The 22,768-nt window shown below is 43.2% G+C and overlaps 1 protein-coding gene across 3 annotated transcripts in view; it reads right to left on the minus strand.

Moving 5' to 3' along the window:
• IFT52 (intraflagellar transport 52) overlaps positions 1-22,768 on the minus strand; it is a 38,733-nt gene that overhangs the window by 9,130 nt on the left and 6,835 nt on the right. For 2 of the 3 annotated variants that reach the window (XM_004746412.3, XM_045082190.1), the window contains 7 exons: positions 20,014-20,143; positions 19,648-19,723; positions 18,038-18,109; positions 12,219-12,345; positions 8,259-8,345; positions 6,600-6,668; positions 1,862-2,016 (listed from right to left, as the gene is read on the minus strand). In XM_004746412.3, the coding sequence (XP_004746469.1) occupies positions 1,862-2,016; positions 6,600-6,668; positions 8,259-8,345; positions 12,219-12,345; positions 18,038-18,109; positions 19,648-19,723; positions 20,014-20,143 (716 nt within the window). The remainder of the gene's footprint in view (positions 1-1,861; positions 2,017-6,599; positions 6,669-8,258; positions 8,346-12,218; positions 12,346-18,037; positions 18,110-19,647; positions 19,724-20,013; positions 20,144-22,768) is intronic. The other variant, XM_045082191.1, reaches the window with a different exon arrangement.

Here is a 22,768-nt window from a genome sequence, read left to right on the forward strand (position 1 = left end):
CACCCAGGCACCCATTTCCCCAGCTTGTTAAAGGCCCTCCTCTTCGGCCTCAAATGCCAGGGCAGCTGTGAAACCCTGTGTCTAGCCCAATCCCCCACTCCAGTGCTGTCCCTGAAGGTCCCAGCCCCTCCCCCCACTTCTCTAATCACTTTATCATCTACACTAGTGGTTCATCATCTATACTGTTGGCTCAGCCTACACTCTTCACAGGGCAACCTCTCAGTCACAACAGATGGAGGCAGAGCAGAACCCATTTCTGTCTCCTCTCCCCACATCCTGAGCGCCAATCAGCAGCACCGCCAGGCGCCCAGACCCCCAAGGGAGAAACCCCTGTTCCTGATCTCGCCATCGCAGCCTTCCATGCCTGGCCCGTGGCTCCTGATTCTTTCTTACCAAACACCTCTTGAAACCACACTGACTGCTCCCACCAGTCCCATCTCAAACCTCTCAAACTTCCCATCTGCTGTTAGCAGTCTCCCTAGTCGGTTTCTTCATTTCTACTTTTCCTGTTTTCCGATCAATTGTACAAATTGCTGCAAGGCATCCTTTCATCTGGTTTCAGGAAACAAAGATTCAATCATGACCCTCTTCTAGAGGTCTTTACTAGCATCCCATTCACAAATCTGGCCTCTGCCCTGAGCCTCAGGCTGTTGCCTTGGCTTCTTATTTCGGTAATGCTCAGGCTGGGCTCTGCAAGTTCTGGCTGGAGAACACAGGACAGACTGTTGCAGGGGACTTCAGGGGACCAAGTTTTCAACTATTCAGCTGGCCTTGTTCAAAGTCAAGGGTACACGCAGTTCAAAGGGCAATCAGGAATAACCTTCCTTACTTGGATACACACACACCTATGAGTATGTGGGCTTTGCCCAAAGAAGCTACATCATTGCCCAACTGCCTCTGAACATCCCCGCCAGCTCCTGAAGCCTCTTCACCCTGACAGTGGAGCTCCTAGCATCCTGACAAGCAGACACAAAGCCCCCCAAAAATGTCGAAATAATCAATGCCTAGCTAAAGGGCCCCTTGTTCGTAAAGCCTTCCCTGCTCACCCTAGACAGAGTCAAAATCTCTCTCTTCATTATGCCCATGGCCTCTAGGTTAATATTCCACATTTGGCATTAATACAATAACCTCGCCTCACAGCCTCTGTCCGTCTCCTCCGTAAAACCATTAACTTTGGACACAGGGCCTGGCACAGGAGGAGCTCAGTCAGTATTTGTGGAACTTGAGCATAAAAGCAGCAGTAGGAAGTCAGACACTCAGCCTTTGGTTTATTCAGGTGTAGACCCCATTATCAGGCCAAAGATGCTGAAGAATAGTGGCCCCAGTCCATGTCTCTGTCCCGGTTATCAGGAATGGTCAATGATGAGCAGACAATCAAACAGAGGAAAGCCCAGGTCTGCAACGCACCCAGGCTCCCACCTTGGGAGAATACCTGACTCTCTCTAAACTGGTTTCTTCAGCTGGAAAACCGGCTGATTCAGAGGAAAATGAAGGATGACGTGAGGTATCAGCGTGGGGAGCCTGCAGGGTGCCTCGTCTACCCAACCCAGTTTACTGAGGGGCATGGGACTCTCCATGCTGAAGCCAGAAAAGTCCCAGGCAAACCAGAACACGTTGGTCACGCTAAATGCCTGAGAGAGAGCCTGGAACACAACAGGCGACTGACGACTGCTGGCAGTTTCCTCTCCATCGGCCCCCACCCCAATTTTCCCAGCTGTCTTTGCTGGCCTCATCAAAGATTTGAGAACATGCTGTGCATACCACATAGGCCATGACCCTAACTCCTGTCCCCAGGCTCATGTTTTCAAACCAAACACTAGGAATGGAGCACAGGGCAGCTCCAAGAGCTACAGGTACTGACTTGATGACCTTGGGGAGGGAGGTGGTATCCAGCTGGTAAATGGACAGGTCGAAGAGGGTAGTAAAGTCTCTTGGGTTCTCATCACCCTCCTGGAGACACACTCGAAGCCGCTCTGACAGGGTGGCTGTGTCCGGCAGCATCATGTAGTCGGAAATCTGAAAGCCACAAGAGGGTTCACACAGCACGGTGGGAGTTAGAATTTTATCTGTCTAAATCTGCAGTATTTCTACTCTCTTATCAAGAGATTTCACCGTTCCTGGTCCCTAACAACTAAACCTTAAGTAAGACACTTCATGTGGAAAGAGGAACAAAAGTCACTTCGTTAAACCCCAATGCTGACTAAATCCCACTCTGTAATTCCTCATGTGTTACAGAACACAGCTGGAGAAACAAGCATGCTGACTGGCCTCCTTTTAATTTCGTGATCACCGATCTTGAGTGGTCAGCAATTAGCTGTATTTCTTTAGTTCATTAACTTCCCATTGTCCTAAGCAATACCTTCCTTTGGTCACTTCAGCTATCTCAAACAATTTTCCCTTTCTTAATTTTGGTTGTTGATCTTATTTTCTATTTCAGTGAGAAAACAGAAGCAATCATAAAAGACAGTCCACGAGCTCCCACTAGAGCTGCTGTCTTCCCACCAGCATCTAGGCCACACACTCGCCTTCCTTCTGCTGTTATATGTGTTACCCGCCTGTGACCCCAGCACAGATGACCCTTGCACTCGGACACTGGATCCCAGTCCTTCTTATCTAGCCAAGGACATGCTTCCAGCACTGCTGAAAGCCCTTATGATGCCACATGCTGTGTGCTAGTAGCAGTATAAGACCAGGGAAACCTAAACATCCACCAATAGGAGACTAGTTAATATACTATTATCAAACAAGGGAAAATACAGTCCTTAAAAAAACAAAACAAAAATCAAAAGAAAGCTCTTTATGTATAAATAAAGAAACATCTCTTAAGACATATTGTTAATTTTAAAAACTAGGTGGTGGGGAATACAGTGTATATAGTGTCATTTGTGTAAAACAAGGAAGAAGGAGATACATGCATACACGTATTTACTTATATATGCATAAAATATCTCTGGAAGAACATATTAGAAACCGCTAAGACTACTGTCACTGGGGAGAGGAACAAAGCGGTTGGGCAAAGACAGGAGGGAAACTGTTCATTGGGTATGCTTTTGAACTCCAAACTGTGAATCCATTACTTACTCAAAAAGTGTATTTAACTTTTAAAAAATGCATGCTGGCGGGGTGCCTGCGTGGCTCAGTGGGTTAAAGCCTCTGCCTTCGGCTCAGGTCATGATCCCAGGATTCTGGGATCGAGCCCCGCATCGGGCTCTCTGCTCAGCAGGGAGCCTGCTTCCCTCTCTCTCTGCCTGCCTCTCTGCCTACTTGTGATCTCTCTCTCTGTCAAATAAATAAATAAAATCTTTTTTAAAAAATGCATGCTGGCAATAAAAAGTTTATCTGTAACTGCCTTCTAAGGCCCCTGCAACGATGTGTTTTCCAGCGCCAGCATGGGAGGAGACATACCTGAGCATTACAGAAATAAGCCTAGACACACAGGCTCACTTTTTTCTATATTCCAAGTCAAAAAACTCCCCTAATCTTCAAACTTTTTTTTTAGATAAAAAACAGGAGAGGAATATAAATACATAACTGCTTTTCCCTGCAATATGTGTCTGTGTTAGAGGCTTCGCCCTGCTAACAGGATGGGCATTGAAGGTGAAAACAATTAACAGAGGCGCTGACCATGTCAGGACATGCACCCACACGGAGCAGGAAGATGGGTAAGGGCCCAGCAGTCCCAAAGGTCCTGAGGCTGGTTCTAATCTCAGCACAGAGACCTGCTACACAATTCTGCCTCAGGAAACCATCAAGGCCTTCAATGTCCAGACAGAAACGTAAGAGGACTCCCAAGACCACTGGTCTTCATGATTTCCTGGCAGATCTGGAGGTCAAAACTTGTCATGGAAATCCTCGCAGCTCTTTATTGAGCTACCATTTTATTAAGTATCATTTGAATCTGAACTGTTGTTTGGGTCTGAAACCCATTCCAACATAAGATTTGATCTGAAGGGACGCCTGGGTGGCTCAGTTGGTTAAACAGCTGCCTTCGGCTCAGGTCATGATCCCAGCGTCCTGGGATCGAGTCCCATATCGGGCTCCTTGCTCAGCAGGGAGCCTGCTTCTCCCTCTGTCTCTGCCTGCCATTCTGTCTGCCTGTGCTTGCTCTCTTTCCCTCTCTCTCTCTGACAAATAAATAAAATCTTAAAAAAAAAAAAAAAGATTTGATCTGAAATCCTAGGAAGTTTGGACTTTCAGAATTTCTTTCTTTGCAGAGCTACTGGGTCCAGCATTTTCCTTTCCAAAGCCTTACAACACAAAGGACATTTGCGCTAGGTCTCCTGTGCAGGAAATACACGAAACCACATGACTTTAGAGAAAGGCCTCGGTGACACCATCTTCCTCTGGCACTCTACTGACACTCCCCTCCGAACCAGTCCGGTGTCACAAGCGGTGCACAGTGAAGAGAGCGGTAGAAAAGGCACGGGCTCCAGAATCAGCCTGAAATGGACATTAGTAGTGGCAAGGCAGCTATCAATTTTGGCGGGAACCTTGAAGAACTTAATTACTTCCACTTCCTCAGCTAGAAAACAGGAATGACAGACACTGAGTAAGAAAGAGCAAGGCAGCCGCACAGACCAGGGGCAGAGGTGGCATCTCAGTGCTGCTTTCCCGGCCCCCCGACACTGACTAGAATCAGCAGCTGACCAAGTCGCCATCCCTCAAGAGTCGGGTCCTGTGAGATCTGAAAAGTGAATTCCTGACTGTCCTCCAGTTCTTTTACTTGGGAGGCTTACATCACTTTTCAGGAGAAATTTAAGCAAAATAGCCTTATATTTCAAGTTTCCATATGAGGGAATATTTTAGACACGAGGCTCTCCTGTTTCCTAACCCAAGTCAGTCCGTGGGAGACCACATCCTCTGCTGAGGGAAGTAGGAGGCAGTAGGCCACCACTTTGAACATCTCGCCCCCTCCCTGCTACCCACCCACAGCCAGGAAATCACTTTCCTGACACTTCAGAGTTTAAGAAACAGAGAAGCAGGGTGCCTGGGTGGCTCAGTCAGTTGAGTGTCTCTCGATTTTGGCTCGGGTTGTGGTCGTGAGACTCTCATGGGGCTCTGCCCTCAGCAGGGAGTCTGCTTGGGACTCTCTCTCCCCCTCTGCCCCCTCCTGCCTGTGCACCCTCTCTCTCTAAAATGAATGAATAAATCTTTAAAAGGCAAGAAAGGAGGGAGGGAGGGAAGGAGGGAGGGAAGGAGAAAGAAAAAGAAAGGGAGGAAAGAAAGAAAAAGGGAGGAAGGAAGAAAGGAGAGAGGGAGGGAGGCAGGAAAGGGAGAGAGAAGCAATTACAGAACAAGCAGACTCTGAATCAGGAGAGCTGGGTTTGGGTCGCAACTCTGCAGTCATTCGCTGTTTGGGCTTACTGCAATTTTGGAGAATTTCCATTTCTTCATCTCTAAAATGAGAATAAGACCATGACCTTCCCAAGGCTGTTGGAAAGATTTCATAAGATGATCTGTGGGAAGATATAGGATACATGGTGCCTGCATATAATAAATCCAAGAGTTGTAAAGAGTCTGACAGCTGCATCGCTTCCTACACCTTTTTATTTAGTAAGTCAGTCAACATCTATTAACTGAGGCCTCACAATCATCCTGTGAGACAGAGAGAGAGCACAGGTACTGGTATTCCCGCTTCACAGATGAGGAAACCTGGATGAAAAGGAGCTAGAAACAGGCCCCTTAAGGTCCAAGGGCCAGTGGAGCAGGACCGGGAAGGCAGGTTACTGACCCTATTCCCACACTGGTCTCACTCTCCATCATCTGATAAATAAGAACCTAATGCCTTTGTTGTTCCTAAAGACATCAAAATTATAGTTTAAAACTTAAATTCTGATGATCTTTTATTCACAAAGAATTATTTTTATACCCTTCATATTTCTTTTTTTTTTTTTTTTAAACTTTATTTATTTATTTGACAGAGAGATCACAAGTAGGCAGAGAGGCAGGCAGAGAGAGAGAGAGAAGGAAGCAGGCTCCCCGCTGAGCAGAGAGCCCGATGCGGGACTCGATCCCAGGACCCTGCGATCATGACCTGAGCCGAAGGCAGCGGCTTAACCCACTGAGCCACCCAGGCGCCCCATATACCCTTCATATTTCTGACAGAAGTGTTTCTCTACAGATAATGATTTTGAAAGTCTGGCCAGGGAGCATACACACAGAGAGAGATACCCATCCCAATTAATTCTATATTTTCTTTTCTTTTCTTTCTTTTTTTTTTTTTTAAGATTTTATTTATTTATTTGACAGAGAGAGATCACAAGTAGGCAGAGAGGCAGGCAGAGAGAGAGGAGGAAGCAGGCTCCCCGCTGAGCAGAGAGCCCGATGCGGGGCTCGATCCCAGAATCCTGGGATCATGACCTGAGCCGAAGGCAGAGGCTTTTAACCCACTGAGCCACTGAGGCGCCCCAATTCTATATTTTCTTAATTTATTATTTTTATAACATGGCCTTCATTACCCCCCAAAGCCATCACTTCTTTCCATCTGTCTTACAGATAAAGTAAGAGATACGCTTTCCTTTGAAACTGCTGGAAGGGGTGCTGAGAGGCTGGATCCATCTTTTTGCCTCCAAAGTTTTTTAATGATTCACAGCCCCTACCTCTGGGTCCTCGGCATCAATCTGGTTTAAATGGATGTCTCCCGTCGTGAGCCACTGGAAAACAACATCCTGGATTTAAAAAATAAACACAGAATTAGACACCTTAATTATTTGAGAAAATCAAGACAGGGCTAGAGAATTAAATCAATCAAGAAAACAATGATAAAAAGAAAGAGACTACACAGCCGTGTTTCAAAAAAGAGTAGCTCCCCTTCTCTTGGTGAGATCATACGAAAACATCGAAGTTTCCCTAACCCTAATGTCACTTTTCCTATTGAAAACTGAGCATTTATCTTAGAGCACTTTCACTTTTAATAACAGGACAAAATGTACTAAAACTTGTTCACGACCCCAGAACAATCCCTGTTTACATGTGCCGATGACAATGTGAACTTAAACAGTAGACTACATCTAGATGCCCCTGGAATGTGTCTAGAGACACCAGAATTTCTTATGCATTCTGCAGAAACAAGATCTTTTTTTTTTTTTTTTAAGATTTTATTTATTTATTTTACAGAGAGAGATCACAAGTAGACAGAGAGGCAGGCAGAGAGAGAGAGAGAGGGAAGCAGGCTCCCCGCTGAACAGAGAGCCCCATGTGGGACTTGATCCCAGGACCCTGGGATCACGACCTGAGCCGAAGGCAGCGGCTTAATCCACTGAGCCACCCAGGCGCCCCCAGAAACAAGATCTTAATTAATCTCTCAATACAGTAACAGTGCAAAAGGATGAAGGAATTTGTTTCATTCATGAAAACGTTCAGAGGGACCAGCAAGTGAGTCATCGAATCCCACCCGTGTCCAGCTCCGGCATGCACCAGGTGCCATCCTTCACAGGACATGTTTCCTTCACACTATGCAGTGCCTTCACCTCCTCCCCCACATCAGCCCGCGACCAGTCCCATTATAACCCCTCCCAGCACCACCTGCCAGCCAGCCCCTCTCCTCATTCCCACCTTTGCCGCCTTCACTCAGGTCATCGTCAGCCCCTCTTGGCTGGCTGATTCCGCCAACCTCCTACCTGGCTCCAGGTTGCCTCCTCCCTCTCATCTTCCACATGCCTGACAGAGGACTCTTTCTGAAACGCAGATCTGACTATGCCCAAGGCTGCTGGACACTCTACAAGGGCTCTCCATAGCTTCCTGGAGGCCTTCCAATCAAGTTCCTGGGCTGCCTACATGAGGCCCTGGTTAAGCATACTCCTCACCTCTCCTCCGGGATTGGCTCCCACCCCAACATGGCATGCTTAAAAACATCCACCACATCCTTCTAAATTTACATCTCTGTCTCTCACACTCTCTCGCAATGTACTATGAATGTTTTCTTTTTTTTTTTTTTAAGATTTTATTTATCTATTTGACAGAGAGAGTGATCACAAGTAGGCAGAGAGTGGGGGGAGAAGCAGGCTCCCCGCTGAGCAGAGAGCCCGATGCGGGGCTCGATCCTAGGACCCCGGGGATCATGACCTGAGCTGAAGGCAGAGGCTTTAACTTACTGAGCCACCCAGGCGCCCCAGAGAGTCATGTGCTCTTCTGACTGGACCAGCCAGGTGTCCCTGAAGATCTGGTCTTAAATGAATAGATGACCTTAGCAGTATTTTTTTTAATGACATGAAAATCATACACATTATACCTTAATGTGGTGAAAGAGAAGAACCTACCATAATTTTGCTGTTTTCTTCTTTATCCAAATATTGGTCATTGAACATGTGACAGGAGCCAAGCACTGCCAACTTCCCACCTTGGTTCTGTCAATGACAAAGTAGTATTAGATACTCAGACCCCAAAATGCACCACATGCATCCTAGTACCCAAAAACTTACCATCAGAATCATGTGAGCAACTGTCTATACTCACTGCCAACTGATATCAGGATTTTAATGACCTAGAAATATCAACTATGACAGCAACTATATTCCCAACTGCTTCTCATTTTAGACACCTCTATATCCTTCTACTTGACTTTAACAAAAAGCAATGTGAATTAGATTTATAACATTTTCCCTGTTAACGTATAAATGAAGATTATAATCCTAAAGGAAAAAATCCAAAAGCAATCTATAAAGATTTAAAGATAGTTTATGAGTATGAAAAGACAGTATTTAATGGGTGCCTGGGTGGCTCAGTGGGTTAAAGCCTCTGCCTTCAACTCAGGTCATGATCTCAGGGTCCTGGAATTGAGCCCCACTTCGGGCTCTCTGCTCAGCGGGGATCCTGCTCCCCCCCCCTTCTCTGCCTGCCTCTCTGCCTACTTGTAATCTCTCTCTCTCTCTCTGTCAAATAAATAAATAAAATCTTAAAATTAAAAAAAAAAGACAGTATTTAAGATCTAAACAAAAAAGTAATCCACGAGCATGAAAAATTCACAGAAGAGGGCACCTGGATGACTCAGTTAGTTAAGTGTCCCAACTCTTATATGTCATTTGCAAATATCTTCTCCCATTCTGTCAAGTGTCCAACTCTTGATATCAGCTCAGGTCATGATCTCAGGGTTGAGAGACTGAATCCTATGTCGGGCTCCATGGTGGATGTGCAGCCTGTTTAAGATTCTCTCTCCCTCCCACCCCTCCCCCATTTCTCTCTCGCTCTCAAAAAAGAAGAAAAAATTCACAAAAGAAATAACTGCTCAATAAGAAAAAATTTAATTTGTAGTTAAAATCAAAACAAAGTATTTTTGCCTATCAGATTAATAAATATGAAAAAGATGACTACAAACAGTGTCAGATTTCAATGAAATAAGTTCTTTTACACATTGCTGAAACTGTCAATGTACTCAAGAAAGCATATAAAACTCTATGGACAATTTTGCAGACATAATCACAGAAATTCAGAAATAAATTCAAATGTTCAGCCACAGAAACAGTAGGTTAAGAATAAGGGGCTCTCCTGCAGTCGTGAAGCTATATGTTACAAAGCGCTTTCAGTAACCCAGAAGAAGGCTTCTATCATAACATGAGGTGCTTTTTTTTTTTAAACATGAGATTTAAAAAAAAAGTACACCATAAATTGTATAGCTACCCTAGGTTAAAGTCCATGCGGCAAATATACAAACATGAGCTGCAAAAAAAAGTGGGAGAAAATGATCACAATGTCAGTTCTGTAGTGAGAAATTCTTTTTTTTCCCCTTCCATCTCTGTACTTTTCAATTTTTCTACAATGAGCATAAATTACTTTTATAATGAGGAAAATAGTACAATGTAAAACTACAAAATGAATTCAGTTTTTCCTGCAACGTCACATACAGAAACAGGCCCAGTGGAAAGAACTACTAGGAAAGAACTACTCTCAAGCCAGAGATGTCAAGAGATAAAAATACACAAATTCCATAAATAAAACAAGATTTGCAAAATGTGACTTATGCCACATTAAAAGCAAATGGCTTATAGGAAAAATAACACTATTACTATAAAATAACCATTGAAAGCGCACCATTTACTGAGAACAGTTAGTGAATCTGGTGGAATTCCAAAGAAAGAACGGAGGAGTGCTGATCGAACCCCGCTGCGATTTGAACCCACATATGTAAGTAAATACAGGATGAGAAAAGGACTTTCCTTCTCACTACTATCCACAGTTTGGTCTATACTTTTTCTTTACTATTCATTTTTTTCCCTGCCTCATTTATTTCAGACTATAGATCTTCCTTCAATCTTTTTACTCTGGACAGAGATTCATTCTACTGTTGTCTTCAGTTTCGTTTTCCATCTTTTGTCTATGATTTGTTCCAATTAAAGAAGAGTCTATCTACTTAAGGACTGATTTGCTCCTTCAATTTTAATGAGTTGATCCTGTAAATGAAAGACCTAGAAAGGATCCTGACAAGCTCAAGAAGGCAATGGCCCTGGGAGAGGAGGCAGAACACACCCCCCATCCCAATCCCATGTTAGCCTCACCCTGCTTGGGGTTTCTAGGAGTATGGGAGTGGCCCCTCTCAGGCATTACTGGTTTATCTCACCAGCTTAAAAGTGACAGGTAAAAACCTCTTAAAGATTGTGTTTCTAAGGCAGGACTAAAAGCTTGGTAGGAGGGATGCCTGGGTGGCTCAGTCAGTTCAATGGTTGACCATCTGACTCTCAATTTCAGTTCAGGTCACTATCTCAGGGTCCTGGGATGGGCCTGTAGCAGGCTCCCCCACCCAACAAAGAGTCTACTTGAGAGTCTCTTTCCTCCCTGTGCCCCTACCCCAGCCTGCACATGCTCTCTCTCTAAATAAATACATAAAATCTTTTTTAAAAAACTAAAATAAAAGCTTCTTAGGAAAAGAACATAGGGGAAGGGGAAAAAGGAAGCAAACCCTTTAAATAGCTTTCCCTTTTAAAAAGCAAACCTTTTTAAATAGCTAGGCAATGAGCAAATGATAATCTCATGAGTTCTAGAAGAATCATCAGTTAGCACAGAACTCTGTACCTAATAGATGTTTCATAAAAATCCACTGAGGAAGCTAGGTGAAGTCTCTGTGCACAGTTAAAAAATAAAAAATCATAGGGGTGCCTGGGTGGCTCAGTCGGTTAAGTTTCCAACTCTTGATTTTGGTTCAGGTCATGATCTCAGCATTGTGAGATAGAGCCCCAGGCCATATCCCTCCATGCTGGGCATGGAGCCTGCTTGAGATTCTCCCTCTCCCTCTCTAAATGAATAAATAAGTAATCGAAATATTATACTACCAGATGCCCCTAGTTGTCTCATTACTTTGGTGACTATAAATTGACAGTTTCTATAAACTGATTATTTCCACATTTTGAATCATTTAATACTTCACTCTAATTTTAAAACTGTATTTCTAGGTGTTTGGGAGAAACTAACTACCATAATAACTATGGAATTTTGCCCAAATCTATTCTTTCAAAAACAGCATAGGTATTTATTTACTTCCTAATAAAATGAAGCCAGACCTTTTAAATATGGGAGAGAAAAGTAATACCTAAATGTCACAAAGAAAAATAAGATGTGAGGAATTAGAGGAAAACTGGGAGGTCAGCTGGTGAATTCTAAGTCTCAGTAGTTGCATAAAGGTGAATACAGCAAAACATGAAAGGCAACGAATGGATGGGGCCCCTGGGTGGCTCACTCAGTTGAGTGCCCGACTCTTGATTTAGGTCTTAATCTCAGAGTCATGAGCTCAAGTCCTGCACTGGGCAGTGGAAAAGTGGGGTCACGCTGAGAGGCACTATGTCCTCTGGCATCATCTACTGCCACATTCTGTGGGGTTTCCAGGATGAGAACTGAGCAACTAGTCTTCTGATACGTTGCCCTGAGACAAACTAAAATAACAGCACAACTGTGTGGATTTTGGCATTGTGCGTTAACTCACCCTTTCCCTGGACGGACTCTCCGCTGAGAGTGAGAGCCTGTAGTCATAGACAGTTCTCATACAGGTAGCCTCATGCTACCGTGCAATAGCTTTGGATTTAGAATGGTAAGAACAAGGTTTAGGTCTCGACTCCATTGATTACTGGACCATCTGCTGTTTCCCCATAAATGAAGTGAGTTAACTGAAATACTACCCACAGGGCTGGTGTAAAGGTCGGTGAGAAAACACATGAAACTCCTCTGGAAGTAGCAGTTTTTATTATTTCAATAATAAAAATAACATATCCACCCACATCTAAGAAAGGCTGTACCTTCGAGTGATAGAACGCCAGAATGGGTCTGTTAAGCGGGAAACAGACGGAGCCTGTGGACAGAACAGCCACTGCGGGTTTCATGACACTCAGTGTGGCACCAAAAGGGTAGACAAAGGTGAGAGCCCTGAAAGAAATTAAAGAAACACTCAAATTAAAAAAAAGAATTAAAAAATTTTGAAGATGATTTCAGTGCCTCTTGAACAATTTAAGATCAAACACAAAGGTTTTATTGTGGGGGGGGGATAGTCAGGAGTAAAAACCCGACGTTTTATTACATACACACAGAGGCCCAATAACAAAATTGAGACCCAAAGAAATGACCAAGGCAGGCAGTTTCTTAACACTTTTTATACAGAGACAATAAATGTGTGAGGGATTGACAGGATAAAGAAAACAGGGGCGCCTGGGTGGCTCAGCGGGTTAAGCCTCTGCCTTCGTCTCAGGTCATGATCTCGGGGTCCTGGAATGGAGCGTGGCATCGGGCTCTTTGCTCAGCAGGGAGCCTGCTTCCCCTCTCTCTCTGTCTGTCTCTCTGCCTGCTTGTGATCTCTCTCTCTCTCTCTGTGTCAAGTAAATAAATAAAAGTTTTTTAAAAATTTAAAAAAAAAAAAAGAAAAGAAAACAGGTATTTGAGGACTTTAGTTAGGAATTCTAAGTGGAAACTGGGCCGAGGTACTAGACCAGTAAAAAGGCAGCAAGGTTTATTTCTATAGCTTCCTCGAATTTAAGTTCCCTACATCTGGTGATAAGGATATCTTTTACTTCTTCCTTTTCTTTTCTTTTTCAATTTTTTATTTAAATTCTGGTTAGTTAACATACAGTGTAATATCGGTTTCAGGAGTAGAATTTCATGACTCATCACTTACAGACAACAGCCCGTGCCCACCATAAGGAGCGCCGTCCTTAATGCCCATCCCCCACCTGCTTCTCTCCATCAACCCTCAGTTTGTTCTATATCACTGAGAGTCTCTTATGGTGGGGTGCCTGGGTGGCTCAGTGGGTTAAGCCTCTGCTTTCAGCTCAGGTCATGATCCCAGGGTCGTGGGATCGAGCCCTGCATCGGGCTCTCTGCTCAGCAGGGAGCCTACTTCCCTTCCTCTCTCTCTGCCTGCCTCCCCGCCTGCTTGTGATCTCTCTCTGTCAAATAAATAAATAAAAATCTTAAAAAAAAAAAAAAAAAGAGTCTCTTATGGTTTGCTTCCCTTTTTCCCTTCCCATATGCTCATCTGTCTTGTTTCCTAAATTCCACATGTGAGTGAAATCATACAGTATGTGGCACTCTCTGACAGACTTATTTCACTTAGCATGATATACTCTAGCTCCATTCACATTGATTGCAAATGGCCAGATTTTATTCTTTTTGATGGCTGAGCAATATTCCACTGTGTACATACACCACATCTTTATCCATTCATCATTGGGCTCTCTCCACAGTTGGGCTATTGTTTTTTTTTTTTTTATATTTTATTTATTTATTTGACAGAGATCACAAGTAGGCAGAGAGGCAGGCAGAGAGAGAGAGAGGAGGAAGCAGGCTCCCGCCGAGCAGAGAGCCTGATGTGGGACTCGATCCCAGGACCCTGAGATCATGACCTGAGCCGAAGGCAGAGGCTTTAACCCACTGAGCCACCCAGGTGCCCTGGGCTATTGTTGATAATGCTGCTGTAAACATCACAGTGCCCTGTGATCACCCTGGAATCAGTCATTTCTGTATCCTTTAGGTAAATACCTAGTAATTCAATTGCTGGGTCATAGGGTAGTTCTTTCTTTAACTTTCTGAGTAACCTCCATACTGTTTTCCAGAATGGCTACACCAATTTGCATTCCCACCGATACTGTAAAAGAGTTCCCCTTTCTCTGCATTGTCACCAACATCTGTTGTTTCCTGTGTTGTTATTTTTAGCTGTTCAGACAGGTGTGAGGTGGTATCTCATCACAAAACTTAAAAAAAAAAACAAAAACCCACAAAATTTGCTCTAAGCTTTGGTTTGTCAACTCAAAAATTGGTATAACTCTAGCTACTAGTTTAATAAAGCATTTTACAAATCTGAATGCAAATTCACAACATAATCACATGTGTAAATGGTTGTAACTGGAAGAACTAAAGAAATCCCTATGGTGGAGGAGGAAGAGGGGCCCTTATCTTACAGCTGAACTGGAGGTACAAATGAGCCTACTCTGTATGACAATGCCTTCCAAGCAAGCAGCTCCCTCTTCCTTACAGATCTGACTGGTGTCATCTCCAGGAATGAATGGCTGTCATTAGAAGGCTGTGTTTCCAGTCCAGCGCTTTTAAGAGTAGTCGTGACATCAGACACTTCTCCACACACCTGCCTTGGCCTCCTTCCCCCTAACACACACTTAAGAGTATCTGGAGTGCATCAGTCTGACCTGGGGCAAATTACTCCTAAAAAGGGGTAAGGGAAGGGTGCAGACCCAGGGCTGTGGCCAACCCCTGCAGGAGGGGTTAAGGCTTAACTGAAAGCAAGATGGAGCTCTGCAAAGGTTCTTGTTTGAAGGAAGTGCTCTCTAAATGAAGAAAAACAGGAATATTATAACAAAGTGTAAAGTTAGAAACCATGAAGAGCTCTCTATGAAGCTAATGTGAATTTTCTTTTCTCTTAGACCATGAGAAAATTCCTTATAGCTTACGTTTAAAATTATTTCCTTCCAGAGTTAGGTTCCCCCTCATTCAGTCAATCTCACCTACCCCTCTGCCTTCCGTGTCATATGGTGGGTGAGAAGTGGCACTGGCCCCACATTCTCTATTCTCCCCCTGGCACCCTGTCCCAGCAGCAGCCCAGGAAAGGGGACTGTGGCCGTGAGTCCCACACCAGAAACAGAAAGAAAAGAGCAGCTGTCATGGAGGAAGAAAAGGGATGTGGGAGAAATAGTTATATGGATGTGAGTGCACATCCTTGCCTCACACTTCCCCCGAATGCACACCAAGGAGGAGAGTCTCAAGGAGGAAGGGAGATGGACACTTGAGTCATACAATGAAAACTGTCAGCTTTATTTCCTCCACTCCTTTATTATTACTAAGAAAGCAATCAGACTGACAATTTGATAGGATTTTAAGCGTAAGACTATACATCCACCTAAAATCCAAAAACAGGATTTTTCTAAACTACACGTGAACAAGCAAGACTGGCTGCGGGAATAGCTGGGAAAGTGTATTCCTGGGAAAGGGAACAGATATGTCCTGGCCCTAAGGTGGGAATGAGCTCAGCATATTTAAGGAACTGAAACAAAGTCAGTGTGGCTACAGCTGAGTGAGAGATAGGAAAACGGACATGACAGAAAAGTAGGTTAAATGAGAACCTCAGACTTCAATAGGTCAAGAGTTTTCAAAACACAAACAGGACTAGGTCTCTACATCTCAGAGCCTGCCCAGAAACCGCTACTTCCAGGATGCCCCAGGAAACAGCTGCCCGTCACCACAATTACAGAAGACTCAGTAACACAACAGCAGGTAGGTACTACACCACACGGCTTACAAAGCACCTCGAAAAATATGGTCTCAGTGGAGTCTCCCAGTAACTTCGTGAGATTCATTTTGTCTCCATTACACAGACGTGGAAACAGAAGCTAAGAGTAACTTGCCTGGGTCACCCTGCAGGTTAAGACATGAAAATAGAAACTTCTACTGCCAAGTCCACGGTTCTTTCACCTACACCACTGGATAAGCTGACACGAAGCTTAAGAATTAGGTTATGGGGGTGGGGGAGGGGTGAAACAGATGCCAGGGACTAAAGAGGACACTTCTCATGATCAGTGAAGAATGTTTGGAAATGCTGAATCGCTATATTGTATACACCTGAAATTAATGCAACACTGTATGTTAATTATACTGGAATTAAAATTTAAAACTTTCTTGAAAAAAGAGACTGGGCACGGAGCCTACTTAAAAATAAGTAAGTGGGGCACCTGGGTGGCTCAGTTGGTTGAAGCCTCTGCCTTCAGCTTGGGTCACAGTCCCAGGGTCCTGGGATCGAGCCCCACATCAGCCTCTCCGTTCCTCGAGGAGCCTGCTTTCTCCTCTCTCTCTCTCTGCCTACCTCTCTACCTGCTTATGATTTCTGTCTCTCAAATAAATAAATAAAATCTTTTAAAATAAATAAATAAGATTATGATTCTCGGGGCACCTGGGTGGCTCAGTGGGTTAAAGCCTCTGCCTTCGGCTCAGGTCATGATCCCAGGGTCCTGGGATCAAGCCCCACATCGGGCTCTCTGCTCAGCGGGGAGCCTGCTTCCTCCTCTCTCTCTGCCTGCCTCTCTACCTACTTGTGATCTGTCAAATAAATAAATAAAATCTTTAAAAAAAAAAAAAGATTATGATTCTCAAATGTCAAAAATGTTAATTCTATGATGTATGTTGCCATACGTTTTTCCCTTTTACAACTTTACCTTGGTTTCATCCTAAGAAAGGTCTTCCCTATTTTAAGGATTATAAAAATTCACCTACTTTTAGAAATTTTATGATTTCATTTCTTTTAATATTTAAAATTTTAATCCATCTGAAATATATTTTAGGAGTGTGCTACAAAAATGGAAATGTTTTTTCAAATGGTTAGCCACAATTATGCCATTTATTCCCCAATAATTTAGAAATGTCACTAATAATTCTCATTTTTCATATACAGTCTAATTCTAATTTATTTATTTCTCATTATTTCTGCATTAGTACCACATTATTTTTACTACTAGAGTTTTATGATATTCTTTGACTACATAAATATTCAACTCCTGAGGCACCTGGATGGCTCAGTTGGTTAAGCCTCTGCCTTCAGCTCAGGTCATGATTTCAGGGTCCTGGGATCGAGCTCCGTGTCGGGCGGGCTCTCTGCTCAGTGGGGAACCTGATTCCCCCACCCCCCCGACTCTCTCTCTGCCTACTTGTAACCTCTCTGTCAAATAAATAAATAAATAAAATCTTTTAAAAAAAAAGGTTCAACTCTTATGAGGTGAAATATCTCAAAGTTGAAAGGTAAAGCAGAAAAAATATAATACATGGAGGTCTTATAAATGAATAAAAAAAGAAAACCATCAATAGAAAATGGGCAAAAAGTAGTCAACAGGAAATTCACAGAAGAAATACAATCAGCCAATAGGCTTTAAAGGCCATCCCACTCAGCCATAATCAAAGAAATGCAAATTAAAATAAAGAGATATCATTTTCACTAGAATACTCCATGCTGGGAAGAGAGGAAAAAGGAGCATGTTCACAGGGACAGAAAGTGCTACGAACTACCTGGGGGGCAATTTAGCGATGTACCACATTTGGCAATGCAACAATTGGAAAACTTCTGACCAAGAGATTCTAATGCTAAGAATCTAATCTTGCTGGCATAAATGCACAAAAACTGCACATACAAAGACATTCACTATTTCTGTCATAAAGTAAGTGCTCAATAAATGTTAGGTTTAACTATTAAAACAAAATATCATAAATAACCTCAATGTTAAACAATAGGAGACTGTTAGATAAATTAGGATAATTCCAGTTTAATCTAGTCATTTAAAAGGATATGGTACATCTCTCTCTGTTTATATATGAAAAAAAAATCTAGAAATCTAAATACCATATTGTTAAGAGTCATAATCCTTGGGGAAAAGGATATACATTTATAGTGTAGGACTTCTATTTTCTTCCGTTTGAACTGTTCAAATTGCGTGGAGTTGTTTTTGTTTTGTTTTGTTTTGTTTTGGTGAGAATGACATTTGTAATCAGAAATGAAAACTCTTCACTTCAAAAAAGAAAACTCTTCAAAATGACAAAAGCAACCTCTTTAGGGAGACTCAGAAAACACACTCACTGGGCATTGTTTCCACTGCTTTCTTCATCGATGATTCCAGGCACAGCCTTCCCTGCAGCTCGGCTAATTTCCCTTGAAGAAAAAAAAATTAAACCTAGTAAACAAAAAAAATTTAGGAATTTCATACTCCATTCATTAGTAGTAAGTATGAACTAACTGCAATGATTCTGCAGACTTATTCAAAATACAATTCTCAGAACTTAATTAAAGATACACCTACACACCTACACCTCTTCCTGTAGCTTGAAAAAGTTAACATTTAAATATGAGGTTCAGCTCTTCTTTCTTGAGTCCTGAGGGAAAGATCAATATACTAAACTACATTCTAGACGAGACAGACATTCTAGTCCTATATTCTAGACTCTGTATCACCAGAACCAGGAGAGCACCTGGCATATAACAAACTCAAGTGTGGAATGAATAATTTTGAATAAAGGAAAAAACGCACAGAGAGGGCACCTGACGTTGCTTCTCTCACACATTCATTTCCCACTTCTCCAAAGGCCCTAATTTAGCCCTTAAGATCCAGTGAAACAGAAAAACTTGACTTCACCTCAGTCTCCGGGATAGGGAATATGACCTAATTATACCATCAGGACATTCTATGCCCTCTGCCACAGCGACCAGTTCAGGATGGGCATGTGGCCCAAACCAGCTCAAACACAGCAAATCTCAGGACTACTCTTGCTGAGAATGCTGGGACCAAGGCAGGCTCTCTTGCCCTAGATGGTGTGGCATGCCGATATAAATTTGGGAACTGCTAAAACTGTCCAGCCCATAGACACAGGAGAGCAGAGCCAAGAGACCTACAGAGCAATGGGACTGGAGCCCTAACAACATCATGAATTTTCAGTTAATCCACACCCAAAGCCTGCCGTATTTCTGGGCTTTTCAATTACATGAGTTGATAAAATCTCGTTATTGTTTCATCTCATTGAGAGAATAGGGTTTTCTATACTTGCAGCTGAATGCATTCTGACAAAGAGTGAATGTGGAATACAGTTTCAAAAGATGGGAGGAATATAATTTGAGGAATGAGAAGTAATATAATAAACTAAACTATAGGGGCGCCTGGGTGGCTCAGTGGGTTAGGCCGCTGCCTTCGGCTCAGGTCATGATCTCAGAGTCCTGGGATCGAGTCCCGCGTCGGGCTCTCTGCTCGGCGGGGAGCCTGCTTCCCTCTCTCTCTCTCTCTCTCTGCCTGCCTCTCCGTCTACTTGTGATTTCTCTCTGTCAAGTAAATAAATAAAATCTTTAAAAAAAAAAAATAATAATAAACTAAACTATAATATAGTAAAATAAAAGAGTAACAAAGGAAGAAAGGCTAGTGAAAAGAATGTGTGAGATGAGAAGAGAGAAGATAGGAATCATTTGTTAAAATATTTCTGCTTTTGGGGCACCAGGGTGGCTCAGTAGGCTGAAGCTCTGCCTTATGCTTGGATTATGATCTCAGGGTCCTGGGATCGAGCTCCGTATCGGGCTCTCTGCTCAGCAGGGAACCTGCTTCCCCCCCTCTCTCACCTGCCTCTCTGCCTACTTGTGATCTCTCTCTGCCAAATAAATTAAAAAAAAAAACTTAAAAAAAAAAATTCTGCTTTCAACACACTCACCTATTCAGGACTCCATTGGAAACTAGAGCTTCTTTTGGATGGAAATACTTATAATATACATTTCTAACCACAGCATCTTTAGAGGAAAGGAGAGGAAGTTGCATCTTAGATTAGAAATAGGTTTGATATTATAAACACATATAAAATTTTACGTGTAAGAAATCCTGGAACTCTGTTCCCATTCCTCCCATTTTAATACCATGGAAGAAGCCCCAGAAGGCTCAGACTGCCACTGAGATCAGAATGCTGGACCATGCACCCTCAGCCCAGGGCTCTTTCCACTGTACTACTGGGTCCAGAGGGCTACAATATGAATAATAAATGGGAAACAACTGCTTCTACTAAAATAACAATAATCATAATTACCACTATTAACCATGATTCCATATTCTTCTAGAAGAAAGTTAATATTGGTGTCGAATCTGGATTCCCCACCCTCTCCCAGCATCACAAGGATATCACCACCACCATCAAGGTATTTCTTCAGGACTTCAAACTACACAAAAGAAAAAAAAATCTATGAATATACCCAAAAGACTTTTGTCCAAAGACTTTAAGACCTTAACTACCTGAAAAATAAATATAAGCCACTTAAATATAAATGTATATAAGATAACATAAAAGTTACTCTCTACATAGAATTTCAAAGCTTGTCTTTAAGCATAAAGTTCCAAAATACTCAAACGGAATTCACATTTTCCACCTTGACTATCTGGAAAGCAAACCAAAAGTGGAAACAAAGCTCACAGGTCACTGAGCAGCAGCCCTGGTCTCAACCCAGTGGAGATAAAATCAGCCCTGGCTGAAAACGATTGCTCTGGACCATACCTGCCCCTCCCCGCCAGCTACCAACATCAGGATGAAGACATTGCATACCACCCCCAGGGAGGAATTCTGTTCCAGTCATTCATTGACTGATCAACCCGTGAGAAATGCATGTTATCTGCTTATCTCCTGGGAATCTCTCTCTTGCTTTCCCAAAGCTGGAGAGGAAAGAAAAATCTAAGACTGGTCTTGTTGACCCAGCCTGAGAAAACCTGGTGGGGTGAGTGGTCTAGACCAATAGTGTCTCAACTCTCCTCAAGCATCCCGTAAGAAAATGTGAACACCCACTCTGATATGTATATGAAGTATGTGTATTTATAGAATTATAAAACATCCTCTTAAGAAGGGAAATTCTGAAGGATAATAAAGATATGACAAATGCAATTTCCTTCTGGCACCTCAGTGATTCACCACGTACACCCCACTTTGGACACCACCACCTCGGTCCAGCTCTGCAACAGCAAAGCCCTTGCACTTGCACACTCCCTAGATTTCCTTCTCTCCTTCAGCCCCCTAAATATAGAAAACATAGTTCAATGATTAACATTGCCAAGGTGGCTTGTTCCCAAATGAGACTAACTCCATAGATTCTGGACTCTCCACAAGACTGCCCCATTCATGGGGATCCTAGTATTTTTAGCATTTGTTTCAAAATGTCAGATATAAAGAAGTGCTCTAGTGTATGTGTACTACTGACACTCCAGTGTAAACAAACTGAAATATACATACTCTTCTAGTGCCCATGTGCCCAAACACTGACAATTTGAAGTATACACACTCTTTCATAAGTCATCTTCCTTTAACCTCTTTACGTTACAGTTAAGACACTTTTTTTTTTTTTAAATGGTGGTGGGTACTAATATCTAGCCTTCTCGATTCAGAATAAAGGTACATTTATAATACAGACAGTGATACCTGGGTGGCTCAGTCGATTAGGCATCTGACTCTTGGTTTTGGCTCAGATCACGATCTCAGCACCATGGGATAGAGCCCCACATAAGGCTCTGCTCAGCATGGAGTCTGCTTGAGGTTCTCTCTCTCTCTCCCTCTATCCCTCCCCCTACTTGCTCTCTCTCCCTCTCTCTCAAATAAGACAAATAAATAAAATCTGTAAAAATTAATATAGATAGATGTTGATCTGACAAGGTGGGGATACATGGTCTGGGTCAATGGGCAGGAAGTGAGTATCCCCACCGGGCAAATGCTTAAGCCCATGTGGCTGAGGTGGGAGTAAAGAAAAACTAAAGTCAGTCTAAGTTCTAGCTTGATTCTCACATCTAATATCAGACATATGATGTCCTGCCAAAGAAGTTTCTGGAGGACAACATCAAAGACAGATCATATAGTCTATGAGGGGTGAACTGACCCCTTTACTGGTCCTAGGAGGCTAGCAGCAATGCCCAGAAAGGCAGTGATCTATGCCAGGAGGAAGACCTCTGCTAACCATTCGAATCCGCTTGATGTAAGAATAAAACACAAGGGAACGCTGGTACCTTTTTTTCTTTTTTTGAAGATTTTATTTATTTGACAGAGAGAGAGATCAGCAAAGGGGAGCAGCAGGCAGAGGGAGAGGGAAAAGTAGCTCACCCTGAGCAAGGAGCCCGATGCGGAGCCCAATCCCAGGGCCCTGGGATCATGAAGGCAGATGCTTAACGACTGAGCCACTCAGGTGCCCCAAAGGAATGTTGGTTCTTAGAAGTTCAAAGTTTTTCTGCCTTTCCTTCCCATGTCACTCCACCGCTAAAGAGAAGGCACAGTGCAGGAGATGGTCTGGTGGGAGAACATTTTATTAGGCTAACTATGCCTCTCAAGGGAGTCTATGTTTTGGAAGCCACTGCCGTCTATCCCTAAGAGCCTGAACGTTTGACAGAGGACTGTTTCCTGTTTGGAAAATGATCAGACAGGCACAGGTCTCTGATGGATGCCCTGGCTTTTCTGAGGCTGGCTGTTCCTCAGCAAAGACCGGATTACCTCTCTCTTTGTATTTGCTAGGTGGAGAAGAGCGGTAGCAGGGGAGAAACTATTGGAGTGAGACCCTCAGGGTCTCATAGGGTGGAGGCAGCTGGCCAAGTCCATGTTCTTAATAGGAATTCCGGCTCCTTCTCTCAATTAACCTGATCAAACACTTAAGTCTCGCTCCATGGCCAATGGCCGCAATGCAGTCAGGTCAACAAAATAAAGAACAATAGAAATGCTTCCCTGTAGACCTCCTCCCTGTGGCCCTACCCAAACTCAGAGCAGAAGACCTGGACTGCCCCAGTCTAAGGACCACACCAGTCCCACCCTGCCTCAGCCT

The sequence above is a fragment of the Mustela putorius genome, unplaced genomic scaffold (genome assembly GCF_011764305.1).
Source record: "Mustela putorius furo isolate JIRA1106 unplaced genomic scaffold, ASM1176430v1.1 tig00000592_pilon_pilon_pilon, whole genome shotgun sequence".
Classification (NCBI taxonomy): Eukaryota; Metazoa; Chordata; class Mammalia; order Carnivora; family Mustelidae; genus Mustela; species Mustela putorius.